Here is a 23,729-nt window from a genome sequence, read left to right as displayed (position 1 = left end):
GACAGTTTTTTTTACAATGATCCAGTGATTGAAAACCTTCAGTGTATGGGAATGAGGTGGATGGGGGGAGAGGGAGGGGGAGGCCGAGGATTAGATGGAGGGATGGAATTGAGTGGTATTTGAGAGGGGGCGGTGTGAGCAGGGAGGTGGGCATTGAAATGACAGGGAACAGGGTGACGTGGAGGCATTTTGTTTGTGGCCACCCTTTATGGGATTAAGGCATCAGGCAACTGATGCATGGAAAACCTTCAGTCACTTTGAGAACTGAACTGATATGCATGAAAGGGCCATCACTGGCTAAGATGCACTTTATGTCTGATGAGCATGTTATGCTTTGGAAAATGCAGTTATTGTTTTTCCATCATCATTTCAACCTTAATTCACAGCTAATAGTTGAGATGAGGTAGGATCTAAAACGAAGAAATAGAATGCTCACAGTTATCAAACAGCATGCCTAGAGAAATGAACCATGCAATTAATCACACATTTTTTTCCACTGCTCTTGCAGCACCCTTATCCCACCAAGCTGTTATTTTTTCTTAGGTGGTATAATTACAACACCATGCAGCTTTAACATTCCTAACCAGACACCTATTGTGTGTACTTCACAAGATTTCAGAATCCATTTGTTCACAGTTCATTACAGTAACCCCTCCATTACCCTGTGTTCATATTCACTTGCCATTAGTTCTTTTTTCGGCTCTTCCACTTTTATTATTTTACTCTGGAGTGCTCCTCTCACTCCTTAACCTCCAGGCTCCCTCTCATGCACTGTGCATCTCGTAATAATATGGTCAGACTAATCTGCGTTGTTCTGTCAGTGCTCTTGAGTAATTAACACTCCAAAGGATTCTTTTTGCTACAAGGACATAGTCAGTCAGGTTCCATTCAACATGATCTAGTCTATCATGTATGCATATGTACTCTTGTGTGCAGGATATAGTCTAGGAAACTCACTGGAGAGTCAGTTCTTTCTTTGTTTATGGTCCTTAACCCAATTGTCTGTATTCCATTCACCTTGATGTGTGCAGTACCTTACTTGTTATATGTTCTATATCAATCCCTATTGGTAGGGTGCTTAAAAGTGGTGCCAGAAGGGTGGAAAAGAACCTGAGAGTGAGAGAAACTACACATACTGCCTCATTTTTCCACTAGTTATTTATTCTTGTGCATATGGTTTTGGTGTCTGTGGTTACTTTTGCACATATCTTGCAGATGTGGGACCTGTATTCCCAGTTAACAGAGTTTTGTGGTGTTTTTCCTAAGTTAGCAAAGAAATTATTGTTGTTTTGAGAATTTTGGTAAGTTGTGATTTTGCCCTTTTTTAAAAAGACAAAATACACAGTGTCTTATGAAAAAGATTAATACAGTATTTGGATATTTTATCCATCACCATAATTCTTAATACCAAAGCTATATTTTGGATCATTTATAGTAGTACTTGTAGTTTTTTTTTTTTTTTTTTCCCAGTCATGATGATTGATGTTATATGCAGTTAATACTAACCAAAGAACCAGCATTAACATATTGGTTGTACAGTGTACATCACATATGCCTCAAACAAGAACTTGTAAAATGTGTACCACCTTGATTGTTTATAGTGCTTAATCATGGGATGATTTTAAGTGTAATCAGTAATGCAGCCTTTTTTTTTTTTTTTTTTTTTTTTTTTTTTTCCCACCACCACAAATCAGGCCTTCCCAGTGCTTTTACTGATTGATCGAAATCACCGGGAGCAGGTACTGTGATAATATAGATGTCTTACTAGACATGCTATTAATGAAACATTTAGAGTTAACCCTTATGTATAATTAGATTGAAGTACACTACTGTATATGTGTTCTTTTCATTATGTCATATGTTGGATACATTTATGTGAAGCTACAGTATGTAGTGAATGTTTTTGGCATATCAGTTAGAGCCAGAATTCCAGGGGCGTGAATGGTGAGTGAATGGAAACTTGGCCTATTGAAGTGGGCAAATTTGGGCTGTCTGGACATTGCTACTCCTCACCCTGTCCAGGGGTGGGAAAGGAGGTCCAGATGATGAAAAATGATGATTTCTTTAGCTACAGTGTATTGAGCTACAGTTACTGTTGTCATGATTATTAAGATGTTCATTTTAACTCCAGTTCTGCCATATGGTGAAGCTTATGCAGCTGATTTTGAGTTAACTCTATGATAATAGTTTGAGTGACACAAATTATGCATTTAATATAGCATTATAATTGTTGTTGTGCTGTACAGGCAAATATTAAAGTCTGTTCACCTGCCTTTCCTCAGTTTTCATGAATGAGACAAAGTGGATGGAGCTGCAAATCATCTGAATATGTACTTTTGTTCATCATCTCGCTCAATCATCTATGAGTCCAGCATTGAGAGGAAGAACTAAGAAGGCTAATGGACTTTTGTATTTGACTACATGTTTTGATGGGGTCAGAATTTGTGCAATATATAATATACAGATATTAATAATCTGAAATCTGCTTGCCATGATGCACATTAATTGAATGGGCTCTCATTGCCTAGGAAGGCTTAAAAATCCTGGATACCAATCTCTCTTCTTGTATTGAAAATCACCCTTGCATTTGTGCTCGATTGAAAAATGAATCTTTGGTACAGTACAGTATGTATTGATATGGAGGGGGAGGGGGCTTCTGATTGTGCACACTGTAATTTGTGGTATTCTTTTGCTCTTGTTTACTGAATAAGAATGAAAACTACATCTGACTGATATAATCATTTACAATGTGGTACTAATGTTGGAAGTTTCAAAGATTTTATAATTTTTTTATATAGCTACAGAAATGCTGCTGACTTTGAAACAGTTTTTTTTTTTTATTTTTATTTTTTTTTTTTTTACAGCTCAATAATTTATGGAAAATACTTTTTTATACCTTGTAGATAATGTCAAAATGGCAAACATTTGTTGCTGGATGCTCCTGCAATTATTATAAGATGTAAATGTGAAATGGACAGTTGATAACATTGTAGATACTTCACATTTTAACATTCTTTCTTTTTCAGTATAGTTTTCTTTAAAAAAAAAAAAAAATGTTCTGGTTAATGCTGTTTGTAAGAACTGTCTAATATATTATGTTGAGGTTTTGTTTAACTGGCGGGGTAAGAAGGATTTGTCTCTAAATTAAAGAGTTATGTTCAGGTTCACCCCATCCTGTGGTAAGTTGGGAGGTGATGGAAAAATATATTAAATTTTAGTATACTGGTTTCTCAATTTTTGTGCATTGTTTCATTTCATGGTGTTATCAGTTCATATTAGTATGGTACCTTTATACAGTAGTATGGGTTGTTTCATGTTTTTGTATGAAAAACCATTCCTTGTCAGCTTGATGTATCACCATGCTTCATTAACTTTCACAGTTAAGGCTCTAGGCAGTGTTAAAAATTACAACTGTAGTAACATAATTTCACTGAGTTGTTTGTGCTTGAGGCACATTTTTTATAAGTTCTTCAGTCAGTGGCATGATACCATGTCCTGTAAGGGTGGCACCAACAACAAAATAACTGCATCATTATATTTCACTTTACAGCAGCAACCCCTCCAGTCACAACACACTATCAGTCCTCGGTTAGAGTACCAGTTTTCATTTTACTGGGTTTTGTCCTGTCAGTTATTCTTCACTTAGCTATCTCTCATATATATTCTCCTTGAAAGTTACTCGTTTTTCATTTGATCCAGGAGCCCAGATCACTTTAGAATACTATACTCTTGTATGTTTTCAGCCACATTCATCTCATAACCAGTCATTATTTACCAAGTCACTTCACATGCAAATCCAAGATAACATGTTTCAACTTCTGGTAGCTTCCCTGTTGAGTTCTCTCCAAAATATCATCCAAGCTTGAGTGCTATATGATAGGATTGTAAGTAGCATAGTATATTGTCATGCAGAACTCTGCTTCTTTACTTAAGTTTGTATTTTGTTGGTGTTATCAATATCTGTACGGTGTTCTTACCTTGCTGTACCCTTTCATTGACTTCACACTCCCTGACGAGATCATAGACTGTGACCTCAGGGACAAGAGACTGAATAGGAAAGCTGCCAAAGATTGAGTAGTGTGGAGAGCTGCCATTAGACAACCTTTATATATGAAACATTACCACTTATTCCTTCTGAAACTACCCTGCCCCTCACGTAACCACTGTACCACAGTAGTTTCTCATCACGTTGGACTAATGTTGCACGTGCTGTGTGAGAAATCCAGTTTTCTGAGGTATCCCTCAGCTAAGTGAAGGGTCAGAGTCAAGGAGTTTGTAGATAAGTTTTCTCCCTTTCACCAGGTTCTCTTATTGTTTCACAAACACACTCCATTATCATCTGTATCCTGTACCCCTTTATTGTTACAGTACTGTACCTCCATTTACATTCCAACTTCCATTTTCTACCAGAATAGTTCCTCATTATTCCTTCACTTATTGCTCATCTGCTCTGAAACCCATCCACTGTCATGCAGGAATTCAGACAGATTGTAAGGTATAGCTACTGTATAGAAACTTTATGATAGCTTTCTGCAATACAATGATGCCAACCCAAATTTCTTACATATACTGTACCAGGTACTGTACATGCAAACAATAATAATAATACCAATAAAGTGAATGGACTCCAAGAAAGTTTAATTTTGATAATTTTCTTGGAGATTAATGGGCATTTAGAGAACAGCCGGTTTATTGTGAGAAACTGCATGCTCTTGAAAGCATATATATTTACAAAATGGGCATTTGAGTGGAGTATAGTACAGTAATTTATCTGCTACTACAGAGACATCTTTCCTTCCCTTCACTGTAGTAAAGTCTGTGTGTAGTTCATTCCTGATGCCACCAGACAATTTTACTCAGCTTAAGGGTGACATCTAGTAGTAAAGACTTAATGATTGCTGTATCTAACATCTTTCTGAAAGTTTCTCTGAAGCTGAGTAAGGTCATCTGGCAGTGGCAAGAAAGTATATTACCAGATGAAAGGAGTTATGGTAAATGGATTTGATAGATTTGGAAAAAGTTGTCCTGTATAGTTTTCATGAAAGTACTTTTTTTTTTTTTTTTTTTTTTTTTTTTTTTTTTTAATAACATGCTCGTGAATTGTCACTGATAGATTTTGTGCTGGAACAGAGGATGTAACAAACAGTATTATCCACTCACTGTATGGGAAATTGTAATTTAATAACTGATTGCTTTTCTGTCCATGTCTTAAAACAGAATGGTTTGAATATTTGTATGTATATATCATTAATGTATGGTTTCATTGTATTACTGTAATGTTGGGCCATGTACTAGTCCAATAGTTTGGGATATTCTTAGCATCATTTTAATACAATAGTTTGTTTTTTAGTCACCACAGATTGTTGGTGATGTTGAAGTCCCTTTTCCAGTTCTCCTTTTTTATACTGACTGAGAAGTCAATCTATAAGTACAAAAATATCACCTGTTTGTGTATGCACTTTGATGACTAAACTTGACATTTTTACTACATTGTTTAGTGTTTAATATTAACCTTGTTAGTCTGGTCTATTTCTCCTACTGATGGTAACATTAGTAAGAGTTAACTACTGTACTGTATATTTTTGCAAGATCAGTGCTACCATATTTTAATTTGATACAGTACTAAGTACTAGTGCACAAAGACATAGTCCATATTAAACGCCTTCACTTGAATGAGTTTTTTTTTTTTTTTTCTTTCTTTCTTTTTTTCCATGTTCAGATGAGGTTATTCAGCTCTTGGGAGAACTTAAATGTTGAAAGGGTTAATGAAGGCTGTTACAGACCACATTAGTTAGGAATTTTTCACAAGCTGAATAATATTGTTGTGTAATAGCAAAAATTAAGTTAAAATTGCATCCTTGAGTTGAAAAGGTTAAACATCAGTGCTTCAGTCCTCTAAAGTAGTCTTAGAGTACAACGTGCTTGCTTTTTCCAGTTGCACTGTGTCCGGTACACATTGTTGTGAAGAGTTCTAAAGGCTCATCCTGACCAGGATACTTTGCTGTCCAACATACTATCTAAACTGTTCTATAACAAACCTAGAAATGTCTCACAGCTGCTGTGAAACAGTTGAGAGTTTCAAACCCACATCCAGACCAAGATACTTTGTTGTGTTGGATTTGCATAACAAAGTACAGTGTCTAAGCTTATGGAAACTGTCACTTAACAGTTGAGCAGTGATCCAGATTTGTTGTGCGGCTGTTGCTTAGCAGTTCCAGTGCACAAGTTTTGCCTGTTTCCTTTTTTCTCACTGAATGCAGTATAGGAAACGTGATATGAAGTTGCAGGCAGCCTGAATCATTGGATCATTTGTCAACTGGCTTGTGTTGGATTTGGTTAATGGTGAGACTGAATACATGGAAATAAATGTGCAGTGGTGGTGACAGAATCTGTGTGTACTGGCATCGCAAACATGTCTGTATTGTGTCAGACTTGAGGCATCTGGCTATGGACAGATTGATAGACAGATACCATAGTTTTAAATTAGCATGATTGGCATTATGGTACTGCACTCAAATAAATTTTGTACCATTGTCAGTATGCCTTCATATGTTGAGATGTATTATAGTTACAAGCTGCAGTTGTATTACTAGATAGTTAACCATGGTGTAAATATGCTTACAGAGTACAGTAACAACATATTAATTCAGTACCAGCCATCGGCCATACCACGTTGAGTGCACAGCTTCTCATCCGATCAGTGAAGTTAGCAGCGTTGGGGCTGGTTAGTACTTGGATGGGTGACTGCCTGGGAACACTAGATGCTGTTGGCATAATGTTTTGGTGCCTGGTGGTTTAGTGGGTAATTAAGGTGCTCCAATCGGATTGAGCCTGTGTAGGTTTATATCCAAGGGGTGGTTGGGGTTTATTGCCCATGTAATGCCACTCAGGGATGGGTGAGGTTGGTCACTCTCATCTTAAATGTCAGGACCAACTTGCCTAGCCCTGGGCTCCTATGCTCCGTATGGGGCAACGTAGGATTGGAGGATGGATGGATGGTTCAGCATCTGGGCATTAGTGTATTGCACTGTATTTTTGTGTTACAGTTGCAAGGCCTTTGACGTTGCTGATTATGTGATTAGCTCAGCTGTTCGATAGGTTGGCAGCCGTCATTTTCTCCCATTCTTTACTTTGTGTACATAGGTCTTGACACACAACAGTGTGTTCTGGTTGTTGTGTGACTGTTGCTCATTCTTCACAAGAATATTCACAAGAGAGTCCTGTTTCAAAGTGGCACTCATACTTCCCAAGTGTTAGTGACAGTCACTAGATCATCCAGAAACAAAGTCAGTGAGTCACTCACCTGTAACTTGGGTCTTGCGACTGTCCCACAAATGTTGCTAAACACTGATGAAACTAATCATGATTCTGCACAATTGAACAGTGGTCAAGTGACAGTGAATATACAGTGTCATCAGATGTTTCACAACAAAGTATCTTGGGTTGCATGAGCCTTTAGGATGTACATCTAGTCCTATGCAGTGTTTCTCATTATTTAAATCATAAGTAGCTTTCACACTAACTGCTGTGTTACACTTAATGAGGTCCCATGGTCAGCTGCTGTTTCTAAATAAACTCTATATGAACTGGTTCATAAAAATAGTTAAACCTAGTTAGACAGCTGCTGAGGTCATAGTTGCCTTTTTTTTTTTTTTTTTTTTTTTTTTTTTTTTTTGAACAAGGTAACAAAGACCTTATGGAGTGTAATAGGGTAGTGTAGTGTTGTTACATACATACATATATACATCATCTAAACCTGTGTTGCCCCATGAGGAGTGTAGGCGCCCAGAGCTAGGCAAGTTGGTCCTGACACATAAGATGAAAGTGACCAGCCTCACTCGTCCCTGAGGGGCATTATGTGAGCAATGAACCCCAACCATCCCTTGGATATGAACCGACACAGGCTCAGTCCGGTTGGAGCGCCTTAATTACCCACTAAACCACCAGGTGCCATAGTTTGGTTATATGGTTACCACTCAGCATAGTAAATGGCTCCTTGGTGTACAGGAAACCATTTGGCTTGTCCATCAGTGTAGAGTCACCCACAGACAGAAGGAAGAGGAAATAATGAAGGAATGAACGACATAAGGGGAAGGAAGGAAAGGAGGAAAGGGCAGCCATCCATGAGCAGTGCTACATTAAATGAGAGGATGGAGAGCTCCCCCACCTGCCACCGTTGTGTTGTTTCCATTGTATGAACATATTGGCTGCCAGTTGCTTAGCCCAGGTAGATGCTTTGATAGAATAACTCTAGCAGGTATCTTTGAAGTGGATCAAAACCAAAATGCAGTAAGATGGAGCCAAGATTTTGAAGTGCTGGTTGTTCGATGAATTATAAACACAGACTATGAGAGTGTATAGTTTTGTGAAAGTCCTGGTGGTATGAATTTACCCAGCTTTATGGAAAGAGCATTTTCAGGTGAGTCAAACACAGTATTTGTGTAAGTGCGTAATTGCAGCTAGTGTATTTTTTTAAAGAAAACAAAGTTTTTGCATATTTACAAAAGATAATCGATAACATTATGCAGGACAAAACTTTCATGTAAGCTTTTTGTACATTAATATGAAGGTGTATTAATCCAAAATACTGATGAACTGTGGAGCTGAAGTACCTTTACTGAACCCATCAATAGATCATCTTGCAATACGCAGATGTCATTTTTGTTTCCATAGCTGTTATTTATTTGTTACTCTTGCTGTCTCCAGACTTTAAATACTCAGGAGAGACTTTTCAAGCTGAGGGATAAATATATTCTGTCAGTCATGTGTCCCTATCTCGGGGGGGAGAGTGATAGCTAAATCAACCCCTCCCCTTGCTGGCGAAGTAATATCGGGCAACAGTCTGTAGGAAGAATGATGCATGTGAACGTGTAACTATTATGGTGACCACGTGTCAGTCTATTTGTCATCAGTACACGTAACATGGTGTGAACATTTGCAAGTATATGAAAGGACATACCACCAGCATTACTAATCCCCTCAGGTAAAATGACGGATGTTTCATTATATTTTTGCCATCTCCAGGCAGTTGCACTAATTTTGGAGGGATTTTTTAACTTGAGAAGTTAAGTAGTCCCTATCCCTTGACTCCCATGTATCCCGTAAGATGAGTAAAATCGTTTGGCGGTAGCAAGAATATGAAACAACGTCACAGCACTGAAGGGGTTGAATGTTCACCAGGGCGAGAACACAGGCACAGCCTTGGAGGTACCCCAGCCCTCGGTGCAGATATACCCTTCATTAAACTCGTTACTACTAGGGTTCTTTCCTAAACTAACTCATTTGGTAACAGCAGGAATATAATACAAATGATCACGCCTTCTGGTTGAAGGGGTTAACCACCACTTGTCGCAATAATTAAGGGGAATAGATTACAAACTATGCTGTAGTTACGCTCTGAATACTGGTACACTCTGTAGTTACTAAATTGCACGTCATTCTTGTCATTATGTATGAAATACGTCTAACGGAAGACTAAATGAATGGTAGCCTAATTCAACTGTACTTCCTACAACATTTATTACCCTTAATCTGTAAGCGCAGAGGCTGAAAGAGATAAAATAAAATACTCAAGTAATGCCACACTGGAAGTAACAGCCTTTCCATTATTGGTCCTGCCTTAAAAAAAAAAAAAAAAAAAAAAAAAAAACGCACATCTACCTTACAACGCACGACTATTAAAAATGAACTACTGTACTTAAGTTCAAACATCACGATGTTCTTTATATCACGATTTCAGTACAATCATGAACTGAGCTCACTTTCAGTAGTAAGAAATCTCTAAGTCTCATCACTGCCTTTATTCTGACAGATCTTGACAGTGCGTCGTTAAGGATTCCTCGCTGGTCTGATCATCATGGTGGAGGAGCGGAGATATTCCTTGTTGCGCCACATGTGCCAGTTGATGCCAATACCATCACCTTCACCTGGTTCCTTGTACGGTCCGTTTAGGTTGGCCCACGAGCACCTATTAAACCACCACCCACCAATCTTCCAATACTTGGCGCAGTTGATCTCGTGGGAGGTGTCGTGGTCTCTGTCATTGGTGGTGAACTTCATGCCGACCGCTGTGAAGTTATCAGTCTGGCCTTCGTTTGTCAGTGAGTCCCCTGCCGTTCCACTGTAGCCGTTCACGTGTAACCTGTAGCCTCTCAACTCGTTCTCCAGGTAGAATCGGTCATACAAGGCGTAAGCAGATTCACCCTCGAAGTCCGTGAGGTCGATGCGGAGTTCATAATGCCGGGAGTTGGTCCAGATGTAGATATTTTCTAGTCCCACCCAGTAGTCTGTGGAGGCATTACCGAAACCCATCTTGTAGTCGTGCCAACCCCGATTGAAGTCCACGTCCTTCGAGTGAGGACGACGCCTCTGTAAGATCGTCCAACCTCCTCCGTCTGTCTCCATGTCACAGGCGGCGGTGACTGGCCTCTTGCCGTTGTGGTCCATATGGAACGTGTAGACACCACTTTGCTTGCCTTGTGCTTGAAGATCAGCACAGTCAAGTACCGTCAGCCGGGCAAGAACATCCCGCGCTGTCTGTTCCACGCTTGTCACACGGGACTTGAGCATGTTGAGCCTCCTGCTTAGTGAGTCGTACATTCGTCTCATAATGACTGTCATATCCTGCTCATCATGGAAGATGTCTTCTTCGAGTTCTTCTTCAGCTTCCACAGGTTCCACTGGTACTGGCTCGTCTGCTCGCACCTCGGATTCACTCAATTCCTCGCCGTTCTCCATAGGTGTCTCTACGGTTCCAATGTCATTAAACTGTGGGACTGTAGGGACTGTGCTGGTTGTGTCCACTGCCAAAGACGTCACCACCTCTCCTTTATCTTTCAGCCCAGGCTGAATATCGTTTAGCCCAATCACTTGGTTTTCAGACTCGATTTTTATCACAGGAAGACTCATCATGCCGGGAATGGGATGAGGAAAAGGTTCTCCGTCTTCTCTCCCTACATCCAGAGTCCGTCCTTCGACAAGTGTCCACAGCACACTCATTGCTATTATCATCCGCCACTTCCTTTCCATTTTAGATAAGCTAAGGCGACGAAGTCTATCAGGCTACGTGGTGAACGATGTAACACGCCAATCGTTCCATGCGATAGGTCACGAGTGGTGAAGGAACGGCAGTGTGACCGTGACAACTAGTGGGGAAGGACTGGGGCCAGCTGCCCACCGCCACCCTCACACACCCGCACTTGCCCCTCCTCTCCCCTAGATTCATATTCTGAGAATGAGAAATTAAATCTCTTTCTTGAGATTGCAACATGTCACCCGGCTCTTGCAAAAGTGTGGAGATGGGTAACGTGCAGCTTAATGGGTATAAGCAGAAGCCACACACTGTTCAGTTGCTGGGGAAATACAAAGGAGAGGATAATACTGTACTTGGATTAATAATATTAAAAAATATATATGTAACTTTTTTAGCCAAGAATATCATTCTAGGGTTTTTTCTACTTACGGAATTAAAAAACAAACATCCAACCTGATAAGAATGAAATTCCTTGATATTAAACGCATGGATGAATACATGAGATGAAAGAACTACCTGGAATGATAAACTGTGTGTCACTAGTTAAGCTGTTCATGTAGTTGCCTGGAGAAAAGTGTGGAAGAAGGATAGTCCCAAGCAATAGGGTGGCAGGAAAGGACATTGTCATAGGGGTCTCTGGAGAGGAACGATGTCAGAGGGGCAGTGCTAGAGGAGACTGTCATAGAGGATGGTGTCAAGGGGGCAGTGTCAGGGAGGACTGTGTCATGGGGGCTGTGTCAGGTAGGGTAGTGTTTCGGGGACTAGGGGAACAGTGTCAGTGGGACATGCTGGTGTCAGGGAGAATAGTGCCATGGGACAGATTCAGAGGTACGGTTTCGGGAAGGCAACATCAGTAGGCAAAGTCAGAGACGGTAGTGTGTGTGGGGGGAGTGTCAGGAGGGGGCAGTATCAGAGTTTGGGGGTGTGTCAGGCCTCTCGCTTCCGGTGACCCCGATTAACAAGGGCGCTTAGTACCTTCTCCCCATCACTCCTTCCTACTCTCCACCCCTCCCTCCTCCTCTCCTTCCCTCCATCCCGTCCCCCTCTCCTTTCTTCCATCCCCCTCCACCTTCTCTCCTTCCCTCTACCCCCTTCCTCTTTCTCTCCTTCCCTCCATCCCTGTTCTTGTCTTCACTCCACCCTCCCTCTTTCTCCCCTTCCATCCATCCATCCCTTCCCCTTCCTGCTTTCCTATTCTTGTCTTTGACAGACAGAATAGTTCTGTTAGTCATATAGCTTATCCTGTAATAAACAGCCTGTTGCTGTTTGCTTTCCTTTGTACTCTTTTGTACTCCTCTCCTTCTCTCCATCCATCCTCCTTGCCTTCCCTCCATCCCTCCTCTTGTCCTCTCTCCATCCTACCTTCTTTTGTCCTTCCCTCCATCCCTTCCTCCCTCCTTCTCATCCTCCTCCCATTCCTTCTATCTCTCCTCCCCCTTCCCTCGATCCCTCCTCCGCCATCTCCCTCCCCTTCCTTCCATCTGTCTTTTTCTCCTTCTCTCTATTCCTCCCTCCCATTCTCCTCCCCATCCCTTCTCTCCTTTGCTCTGCCTCTCTCTCTCCCCCTCTCCTACCGTCATCTTTCCTTCTTTCTCTCTTTCCCATCTTCTATCTATCCCTTCCTCTTTCCCTTCATTCCTTACGTCGTCCCCACAGTCCCTTCTTCAATGCTTCCCTCCTTCCCTTTGTCCATTTCTTGTTTCCGTCATCCCTCCGCTCCTCATTCCCTTTTTCCCTCATTTTTTCCCCTCCTACAATTCCTTCTTTTCTTTTCCTTTCTTCCTTCCCTCCTTCCTTTCTTCTGTCTCTCTTTCCCTTCCATCTTCTGTGCATCCTTTCGTTGCTTTCCTCCCCCCTTCTCTCTCTCTCTCTCTCTCTCTCTCTCTCTCTCTCAGTCCTCCCCTCCTCCTCCCCCCCTTCCCCACTCTGGTGTCACTGGGTCTTCTTTCTCCGTCTCTCTCACATCATGTTTCGTCTCCCCGTCTAATATTTCCAAGTTTTTTTGTTTGTTTTTTTAAGTAATTCTGTTATTAGTTTCTTGTTCTTGGGGGAAAAGTTTTATTCAAGTCTTGACCTAACCCATACTGCTAAACCTTCAATGCCCATCTTCACCACTCACCCAGCCATCATCATCACCATTCATCCAGCCATCATCATCATCATCATCATCATCATCATCATCATCATCATCATCACCATCACCATCACAACCACAACCATTCCAGATCTTACAGCTCACTTGTCTTCTCCCACCTCATCCTATTACTGTGCCCTCACTTGAATATTGTTTCCTTCTTAAATCTCCTTTTCAGGTGTCTTTTGTCTCTTCTTTCATTGTACGAGCTTCTATTATTATTCATTGATTTTCTAGGATTATTAATTTTATCAAATGTTAAAGTGTGTGTGTGTGTGTGTGTGTGTGTGTGTGTGTGACCTGAGTGTAAGCGTGACACCTGACCTCTGACCAACAGAGAGGTCAGCCTGAAGATGTAGGAGGAGGGAAGGAATGCGACTGGGTCTGGTTCGATTTGTTGTCCAGGTTGTGGGGGTGTCGATGTGTAGCGATACCACAATATGCCTGAGCAATTTTTCGTGCAATATTTCATAAGGGCTTTACTTTTATTTGGTTTGGTACATAAATAAACGATGTTTTGGTCTGGCTCAAAAACTGACGATGTTTTGGTTTGGCACATAAACAGACGATGTTTCTACTACACATTTACAGTATATATATTCGCCAGATAATTTTCGAACGATCTGGATGTAGTTATACAAGAAGTTATTTTGGCTAAGCATTAACGCTGTCGGGTAAGTCCAGTCACTTTAATTCCCATGGGTCGTAAGTCAGGGTTGGAGTGTTGGTGCTCATCAGGGTGACTTGCCTGGGACTACAGGGTCATGTCTCGCAGGACTGGGCATCTCGTAACACCTCATTATTGTTTGTTTATTTATAGCTAGTCCATGTCAGTATTCCTTTGCAGTAGTTATTCAATACTTGTCGATATTAGAAAGAAACTGATGAGATCAAATGTTGAGGTGTAATTCCACGTATAAAATCGTCAAGTAAGAGGTGCTAGAATACTTTCTTTAGCCGCGAGAATACAGGCTTCAGTCATGCCACGATATGGTCCCTGGTCCTCACAGCTAAGTAACACGAGCCTGAAAGTCGCCTCTCCTGACCAGAGGTGCAGCTGCCTGTGTGCGTGTCTCCGGCATCATAACAAAGGCATTTCCGAGAGCTGGTGGTGACGAGGGGATAACGTCCACTCCCTTGACTTCGTAGAAAACGTGATGGCACAGCGGAAAGGGACGGGTGAATGTAATTACAGTTTAAACAACACACTCCGTTATGTAGTTTTTCTATAGTCAGTCTCTACACCCTTGGAAGAGCATATGCCCTGGCATGTGTTAGATATAAGTACTTATGTGATTTAGGCATCGTGGAATACTAACGCATGTAGATGATGTATATAGTATCAGTGTCTCCAACCAGCAAGTCCAACTAGCCATGACATTACGAGCGTCACACAGGCCTCAGCGCGTCCTCCTGCCCTAACTACCGTCACCAGTCCTACGCACAAAGGCACAACGCTGACGATGCATTCATGGTCACTTTTACCGAGAACGCTTGAAATATGAAGTAATAGAGTGGAGGTCAGTGTGTGTGGTTGCGTCCTGAAATAATTATTAAAGCTGAATATGTGTATTTATGCAATGTCATTTTGTCCTATGTCTCACCTAACGTCAGATACTAAATACAAAAGCTGATTTTTTTTTTTTTTTCGTAGTAGACATTCAGTGATGCGTCGTGGGAGTGGTTTATGTTTGTTAGTGTTATATTAGCCTAGATTAAGGATTCGCAGAGTCATAGCATGTGTTATATAAAGGTGACGTAGGTTTAGATAAATTGGAATTGAAGGTTAAAACATTCATTCTTTACTAGCAGAATTGAAATGGTAGGGATCGCCTTTCACCCCACCACAAGAAATTTGAAAAAAAACGGAATAATTATATGACAACCACTCACCAGAATACGCTACCGAATCACAGTGTTTAATTTTAAGCATATGTTATCAGTCCCACGAATAAGATGAAAAGGGTTGAATAAATCATGTAGGGTCCGTTGTGTACATGCTTTAAACAGTGTGTCTATTGGTCTGTCCGTTATGAAATTCCGCCTAGACTGTCTGGTACGGTAGATCTGGAACAAATTTGTTATGCGTGCCAATCAGAGTAATGTCATTCGCCACTTTTTTTTTTTTTTTGTCCCCTCTTAAGTCCCACCCCATTCCTCTCCCGCCGCCTTTGATGCCCCTTCCCACCACTCATCCTTCCACGTCCCTTCTTTCTGCCTCCTTCCATGCTTCCCTCCCTACTTTCCTCCATGTCCCTTTTCCCCCGCATTCCTTCATGTCCTTTTCCCTCCACTTTCCTTCATGCCCCTTTCCTCACTTTCCTTCATGCCCCTTTCCTCACTCTCTTTCATGCCCCTTTCCTCACTTTCCTTCATGCCCCTTTCCTCACTTTCTTTCATGTCCTTTTCCTCACTCTCCTTCATGCCCCTTTCCTCACTTTCCTTCATGCCCCTTTCCTCACTTTCCTTCATGCCTCTTTCCCTACTTTCCTTCATGCCCTTTCCAACCACCTCCATCCATGCCCCTTCCCCTGTGTCCTTCTGTGACCTCCAACCCCTCGACTCCTTCCTTTTCCTTCCCTCCTCCTCCACTCTCCCTAATTTCTCTCCAAACCTCCTCACTCACTTTCAGACACTATCACTCATTAACACGTCATATCAGACATATTTCTTTACCATCACATTTCTCACATTCATTCCCACTCTCACTCACTCTATTACTCAGAGACTTGCATTCATACTTTTTCTCACACTCACGCATTTTCATTTTCACACATTTATTCACTCATCATTACTCATATTATTGCTCGCTCACTCACTTTCACATCTTCACTTACTTGCAATTTCAGTCATTCTCATCGGCTCATTAACTCACACTTTTCTACTTCGTAACTTTCCCTTTCACTCTTTGTCTCTCACATTTTGTCTAACACACATCCACATTTTTATTCACTCACTGTCTTAACTCAGTTCTAACAGTGATTTACTGTCAAAGTCCAACACTGCGCCTCACATGCACTTTCACCGCCTTTCTCGTTTTTTCATTAACTCCCACTCACTCTATCGCTCTTTCACTCTCTCGTCAGTCTACCACACTCTCACTTTCTCACATAATCGCACACTCACACCCCTTTTCGCACACTCTCTTACCCTCAGTCTATCACTCATTTTCACTCACTTGCTGACTTACATTTGCCCAAACTTTCTCACACCCTCTGAAAAAAAAAAAAAAAAAAAACACTCAAATGAGCATGATGGTATGAGGTTGTAAAAATTCGAGTGATTAAAAATAAAGATGAAGAACAGGTATGTAAAAAAACCTTCCAAAAGTAAACTAAGTGGTGGAGTTGAAGTTGCAGGTTCTGACAGAAGGGGTGCGAGAAAATTATTAATATCAAGTGGACGCGCCACGCTCTGGGGAACAGCACAAAGGACAAAAATTAGTCGATATGCTGAATCTATTTTTTTGTATCTTGTTGGGTATCATACTTAAAGCTCTCAAAGCCATAGATGTAAGGAAACGTGACAATGTGTTTCATAATATGCATTTTATTGCAAATTAAAGTGATACAGTAAGGATTATGTGCATTTATATGGCACCATAAGTGCCTGTCGCTATTTATTGCTGTTTATCATGAAATTCTCTGTTTTCTGTGTTGGTAATTTTTCAGAAAACGATACTGGTATGAAGGAAAACTCATGTGAATGGAATTTCCAAGGTGGTGGGGCTTGTACTGAACGAAGGGGAAAAATAAAAAATAAAAATAAAACTTGTATCTCCCTGTAAAATAAGTAACTCAAAGTCAAGTGGCCACCCCTTACGGGATTATGGCGTCTGGCAATAGATAGATAGATAGATATTCGCTCTCTTCCTGATTATCATGGCATCCCTCTCTCCCTTGTCTCCCCTGAGCAACCCCGAACGAAGTACTACAAAACTGAGTCATGTGTAACATTCTTCACTCCCCCAAGTCTACCAGAAGAGTCAACATGCTCACTGAACTCAGTCTGTGTCCTGTTACTGATTGCATTCATATGCCCGATGTCTTCGCCACAAAAATGTCTGATCACATTTCAGTCCCCTGCTTCATCCCTGTCCTCCCAGCTGGTTGATGCTCCCCTTGGTGTCATTCATCTCTACCGGGTTCGGTGTTCCAATGTCCTCGGCATGGTCTCCTGGCTTCATAACTTCTTTGTACACAGGAGCGTCCCCAGGCGGACGCACCGGACGCACGTACGTCCGCTGTATGGCCCCCAAGCAAGAAAGGGCCCCCTGCGGTCCTATTGGGGAAATATCAACCTTACTTAAGTAAACCTCATATTGAACAACAATAAATAATATAATATAATCAAATATATTACCTAAGCTTACTCTCAATCATCATTAAAAGAATTTGATAACGTTATCATTATGTAAGTAATTAAAGAAAACACAACTTAATAGAGTATGTCATAGAAAAATTAAAGTTACTCCTGTCCTTACGTTCGGGATGGTTTTCTTTAGTTACTATAATCTTGTTTTATACAAAGTCGAATGCTGCATTTCGGTATCTCTTTGATATTTTGGATAATTGGTCACCCGGATGATTATTTGATAAAACAATTGTTTTATTACTGGTTAATTTCCTATATAAGGGACTCAGAAGACAATCAATTATTATTATTATTATCATAATTTTCTGCCTTTCGAATGCTGCAGGACGCTCATTGTTTACAATCGGAGAAGAAGCTGAGGTGGTAATTTATTTCTTGTTTTTTTAACGTGTTATATATCTCTTAGGAATTTGTTTTTGCATTTTTTATGCCTGCAGCCTCCATAAGAATCCATAGTTACATTTCTAGGTATTGAGGAATTGCAACAGCCTTCAGTGTAATCAGTTCACTTGGCCAGGGGATGCATAGCTTGCAAACCTAAGCCTGGATGGATAGCCTGTTACTGAAGTTAGGGAAACAAAACCACGGTGAAATACCACAGTAATAGAAGATGTGAATATTCTTTGAATATTAGAGATAACTGCCATTTCGGATTTTCGATGCTACACTCTACAGGCTCCACACTTGGGCTTATTATGATCTAGACTGCCTAAGCAGTTTTACGTAGACAACGATTTATGTCATAATTATTATATCATAGCCGATATAGTTCGTTGTTCATTGTTAGGGTAAATATGCTATGTCCTATTCGTCAGAATTTTCTAATAATTCAGTTTTCTAACCGACAGAATCCTTCCGACTCCCACATGGTTTTTAATAATGTAATATTCCCACTTCCTTTAGTATTGACATTCTCGGTGTGACACTAAATACTAACCCAAGCTGGACACCCTACGTTAGATCCATTGCCAAAGAAACCTCTAAAAACCTGGGACTCCTATACAGAGTCCGAGAATTTTCACTGACGAGCAGTTGGCCATAGTTTATAAAAGTCATCTGCGTTCCCAGATGGCTGATGGTATAATGTTCACCTCTGTGGAATGGATGTGGAGTGGTTGCATTGAGGCAATTACACAAAATTCAAAAGTACTATTGATTTCCTCAGGAAGAACTGGTGCTGTGTGTTTTTTTCATGTGTGCTGAGCCTTACATAATTTCCTAACTCGGTTACACAACTGGCTCATTATTTTTAACGTACACTGTACTGTACATCTTTACAGACTGACGAGAACACTGTTGGTATAGATGTCAAAAAGTGGTGCTCTTAAAAGAAAGGAAGGTTAAACTCAAGCTCCAGGAAGCGGGTGATAATCGACATCAGTCTAAGATTACAGATATATTCAGAAATTGTAAAGAACCCTCTGCTACAAATGATGAGTCAGAAACATCTCGACAGGAAGAGTCCTCATCTGTAACAAATGACACTTCCCCTGACACCCTACATCCTCACAGTAATCATGATGCTGGTATTAAAATGAATAGTGACACACTAGTGCAGTGTCTTCAATTACTCAATCTATTAGTGCGTTGTCTGGTGATAAAGATGGGAAAGTTTCTGATACCACTTACATTATAGCTGAAAACCATTGTATTGAAGAAAACAACAGTGATGCAACTGGTACCGGGTACTGATAATCTGCTGCTTATTTCTAGTGATCAGAACTTAAAACACACACACACACACACACACACACACACACACACACACACACACACACACACACACACACACACACACACAACTATCCCACAACGATTATATTAAGCTGAGTGAGACAAAGGAGGCTGAGACTGTGAATACCGTCCCCATTTACTCAAATATCATATCCCAGCCAATGCCATCCATTATTTGTATCCGGATAAGAGTAAGTCATAGGAGCCTAGGAATGTTAAGCTTCTCTATGAATACTTCCCAGGAGACAGCTTCATGACAGGGTGTGACGTGGCTATTGTGACGGGCGATGAATTAAGTGTAGTCAGCGAGCGGAGAGCAGGAAGGCCCACACGATAATGAGCTGTCGTTTCCTATGGCAGGCTTGGGCAGGTTTCCGGTGGACGAGGATTGGCAAGGAGGATGGGTGAAAGGACGGGGGAGAGAGAGGGCGAAGAGAGAGGGGGAAGGGGGTGGCGGTGAGGGAGGGGATGGCGAATGAGAGAGAGGAGGGGGTGGCGGAGGGGTAGGGGATGGGGGTGGCAGAGAGGCAAAGGGGGGTGGTAAAAGGGGAGGGAGTGGGGCGAGGCGGAGGACCAGGGGGGAAACGGGGTGGGTGGAGGGAAAGAATAATTACCCCCTTCCATCTCCTCCATCTCTCACACCTTTCGTACCTGGTATTCAAATACTAATCCTTTTTCGTTATTATAGTTCGGGTCCCTTGTATTTATCTCTGTTCAGCTGTCATGTATACGAAGCTTTTAAGTTCTCCAAGTAATTATCTGTGTTTTTTTTTTCCCTCCTCCATCTCCCACATCTTCCTTTACTCGATTTTCAAATGTCATTTTTGGCATCGTAGTTCAGGTGTTGTGTTCATTCCTGGAGTTTTCAAGTTATATTGATTCCCTCTTTTGTTAATTACGCTTTCTTTCCCACCTGCCTCTCACGCCCTCTTTTGCCTGATGTTCAAATAATAACACCTTTTCACCATTACATTCCAAATCTGTTTTGTTTATCCCTGCCTAATCGCATTCGGAGCTGTTAAGCCCTCCCAGGAAATTATCATCCCTTCTTCCTTCATATATCACACTCTCTTACAAATGATATTTTTCCCCCTTATATCCAAGCTTTGCTGTGTTTATCGCTGCTTAACTCACATACAGTGCTCACGTCCTCCTAATCATTGCTTTTTCGGCTCCATCTCTCACATGTTCTCTTACTTAGCACTCAAATAATTATCGTTTTCCGCTCCACACCTATTTTTTTTTTTTTTTTATCATCATATTAAGCTATGTGAATGAAGTAAGCCGATTTTGAGAACAATCGTTCAAAAGGTAAGCTCAAAGTTTCGGCCACAGGGTGAATGGGCTCCTGTCGTGTTCGAGAACGTTGCTTGTCATCTTTGAAGCATCGTTACGAATCACGCATGAAACAGTAGATCGGAAGCGGGTACGATGCTTCAGTCATTACGTCCACACGATTATTTTCAAACACTTTTTCATTACCATAATACAAAACCACAGGTGTCTGCATGTTGATTATGTAGAAGGGCCTTTAGACCTATTGTACGGCACGCATGTTGCACTCTTGGTTTACTTTTTCTTCTTGTTCGTGTGTTCATTTCTGTGCGTATTTGTGCTGATTTGTGTGAAGCATCCCTGTGCAGACTAAGCATATCTTACATTAAGCACGTGCCCTGGCTATGAGGGTGACCAGATGCTCGCTATAGGAGCCCGCCTGGGTGATAATCCTGTGAGACATCTGATGAACCGTGGCGTCCTTTGTGATGACCGCCGGGATCCGCGTGGAAGAGGCTGCATTTATCATTAATTCACAGTGCGCCCCACCACAGATGTCTCACCCCCTCTCCCCCCGCACTGCTTCCCCACGTCCCACACCCCCTCCACTGACAAATGGACAAGAGTGACCTGATCCGTCCTGACCCTGGCTACCTGGGGTCATTGTCTCGTGGCCACCTTTCCTGGGACCCTCCGCAGCTCACTGGATCACTGGCAACTTGGAGCAGCAGTTTGGTGAGTTGGAGATAAATTTTTAGATATTCTCGTATTTTACTAATGCCCTTTAACAGGAGCTGTCTGGAGTGTGCCAACCGACTTACTTCAGGTATCCTCTTTTCTTGTATTTTTATTAAGATGTTATTAACCTCTTCACAAAGAGACGCCGTCCATCATCCACTCATTCGATATAATAGTGCCTTCAGGTGACGGAACAGTGATTGACAAGCTAAGTGGTTTCCTGTAATACAGGAAACCATTTACTGCGTTGTGTGGTAACTATAAAAAAAAATTACGTCTGATGGTCTAACTAGTGAGTCAAGGTGCTCCAATTGATGGGACCTTTAACGCTTTGGATCCGAGCGATGGTTGGAGTTAATTGGTCGCATAATGCCACTCAGGGGTATCCAGGCTGCTTACTCATGCCTCAAATGTCGGGACTGAGTGGCCTTGCCCCGGACCCCTATGCTCCTGATTGGAACAAAAAAGGCTTATATGGTGGGTGGATGGCAAACAGCTATGAGCGACGCTGGGCTTTCTCATCCTTAAATGCTCTGAACTGCGGTAACTTGGCCTCGAGCTACACTATATACCTGCATATTGTTTCACTGAATTATATGATAAATACACTTCTTTCCTGAGAATACTACATATGGTTATTCATAACTTAGTTACTTTTAAGGCAACACGGAATACAATATCCTAAAGCTATTCCCTTCAAAACGAGATAATTTTTTACCATAGTCATCATCAAGCACAGTCGTGTAGCAAACGACTCCGCTTGATCTTCAATCTACAAAAAGTGGTAGCTACAAGATTTTTCAGTAGTTGTTTTATGGGTGGTTTACTTTCATTAGATGATAAGCTAACAAAATATTAATGAAATTAATTTCTTTAATAGTTTATATGAACATAAGCACGAAACAGTTAGTCACGGACCTTCCCCAAGATAAACAACTGGCCTGCATAGGTCGCCCAGGCCGTGAGCCTAAGATGCCACACCGTGTTACTCATAGGTCTATCTTTTATTTATTTTTCATCCATTTTTTTATTTCTTTATTCTTTGTTTTTCGTACTCAGAAAAGTCTCTGAGATGTATTCTCTGATTTTCAGATGAAAATATGTGAACTGAAGCATTGCTTTGATTACCTTTACTGCTACAAAGGGCACTCAGCAACTCCACCCTATTGCCCTTTGTAGGAGCTACGGTACACGTCCAGTGCAGTTTGTTGCTGTTTGGTGTCGCCACGTGCATACCCTCTGTAGCTGCTCTAATCAAAAGCCCCAACTGCTGTCCATCCTGGCGAGAGAGGAGCAAGTGTAAGTGTGATTACGGCTGTTGTCTTAGGTGCGAGGTGAGGGGTGAGTGGGCGTGAGGCGGTGGTGCATCATTTGTTTATGTGGGCGGCGCTCGTGGGCGTGGTGAGGGCGCAGCTTCTAAGGTTATTTTCTTTGGGAGGGGAAGAAGTGGTTGCTTGAGAGGGCCCGGGATTCAAGCCTGATTGACTCTTGCCCTCCCTTTCTCCGTTCCTTTCCTCGTACTCTCCCCCGTCCCCTCTCTCTCTCTGTCTTGTCTCATTTGCAGTATTGTTTCTGTGACTGTTTTGCTGCGTAAGAAATCTATAATCTAAAGAAATGCTTATTAGTCATGAGCGACAGTAAAGTTCACATAATTAGATTCTGTCAAATTAAGAAAATCGTCTTTCCTTAGTGATAATTAAAAAGTAGATTGCGTAGATTCTTTCGACTGAACAAAATCGTCTGAAATTAGTAATGATGAAAGATGGAGTTGCATTGGATTTTTTTTGCTGAATAAAATCGTCTGTCGTTAGCGAAAATAAAAAAGAGAGTTGCATGGAGATTCAGCAAAATATAATAATAATAATAATAATAATAATAGTAATAATAATAAGTCTTCCATTAACGCCAACAAAGCATGTAAGATTAACGACGACAGTGAAAGAGATATTGTAGTAACTTTTTAACCTAGACGAGTTTTTCGCCCGTTTCGAGACGGATTCGTTCCTAGGAAGCTGGATCTTCACTTGATGTTTCTCTCTCTCTCTCTCTCTCTCTCTCTCTCTCTCTCTCTCTCTCTCTCTCTCACGCCTCCCCATATGTTCCCTGTGTTTACTCCAGGTGGCCGGGCTGCTCCGTTTGGGTCTTCCGCGATTTTGCAACCTTCCCCTAACAACCAGTCTCACCTTGGTCATCCTCAGGTATTTATAAGACAAACTCGACCGTACAGGCTTCTTAATATCTTTTACTGATCATTTCATATAGGTCTTTCAGTACGTAGATTATTGTTGTTATTACTATTATTATTATTATTATTATTATTATTATTATTATTATTATTGTAGTAGTAGTAGTAATAGTAACAGTAGTAGTGGTATAATGGCTAATCGCTTACGGCCATAGTGATTCAAAGCCATAATACAGAATTTGAGTTACATCCAGGTG

General features: G+C 41.2%; 1 protein-coding gene and 1 pseudogene across 1 annotated transcript; one reads left to right on the top strand and one right to left on the bottom strand.

The window, feature by feature from the left end:
* The first annotated feature begins 6,655 nt into the window (after positions 1–6,655).
* On the top strand, positions 6,656–6,773 carry LOC145393602 (5S ribosomal RNA; annotated as a pseudogene).
* Positions 6,774–9,697: 2,924 nt separating this feature from the next.
* LOC145393452 (microfibril-associated glycoprotein 4-like) lies at positions 9,698–11,136 on the bottom strand. The gene has a single exon (XM_080267551.1). It carries the CDS (start codon positions 11,026–11,028, stop codon positions 9,829–9,831), a length of 1,200 nt encoding a protein of 399 aa, XP_080123677.1. The 5' UTR covers positions 11,029–11,136; the 3' UTR covers positions 9,698–9,828.
* Positions 11,137–23,729: the final 12,593 nt, after the last annotated feature.

This window comes from Coenobita brevimanus, chromosome 24, assembly GCF_032717465.1.
Source record: "Coenobita brevimanus isolate Jiangsu-jjx chromosome 24, ASM3271746v2, whole genome shotgun sequence".
Classification (NCBI taxonomy): domain Eukaryota; kingdom Metazoa; phylum Arthropoda; class Malacostraca; order Decapoda; family Coenobitidae; genus Coenobita; species Coenobita brevimanus.
Note: the sequence above shows the minus strand (reverse complement) of the source record. Positions and strands in the feature narration are given on the sequence as shown.

Bases quoted from the DNA above. Each gene is read 5' to 3' on its own strand.
- LOC145393452 (XM_080267551.1), bottom strand. From the start codon at position 11,028: ATGGAAAGGAAGTGGCGGATGATAATAGCAATGAGTGTGCTGTGGACA.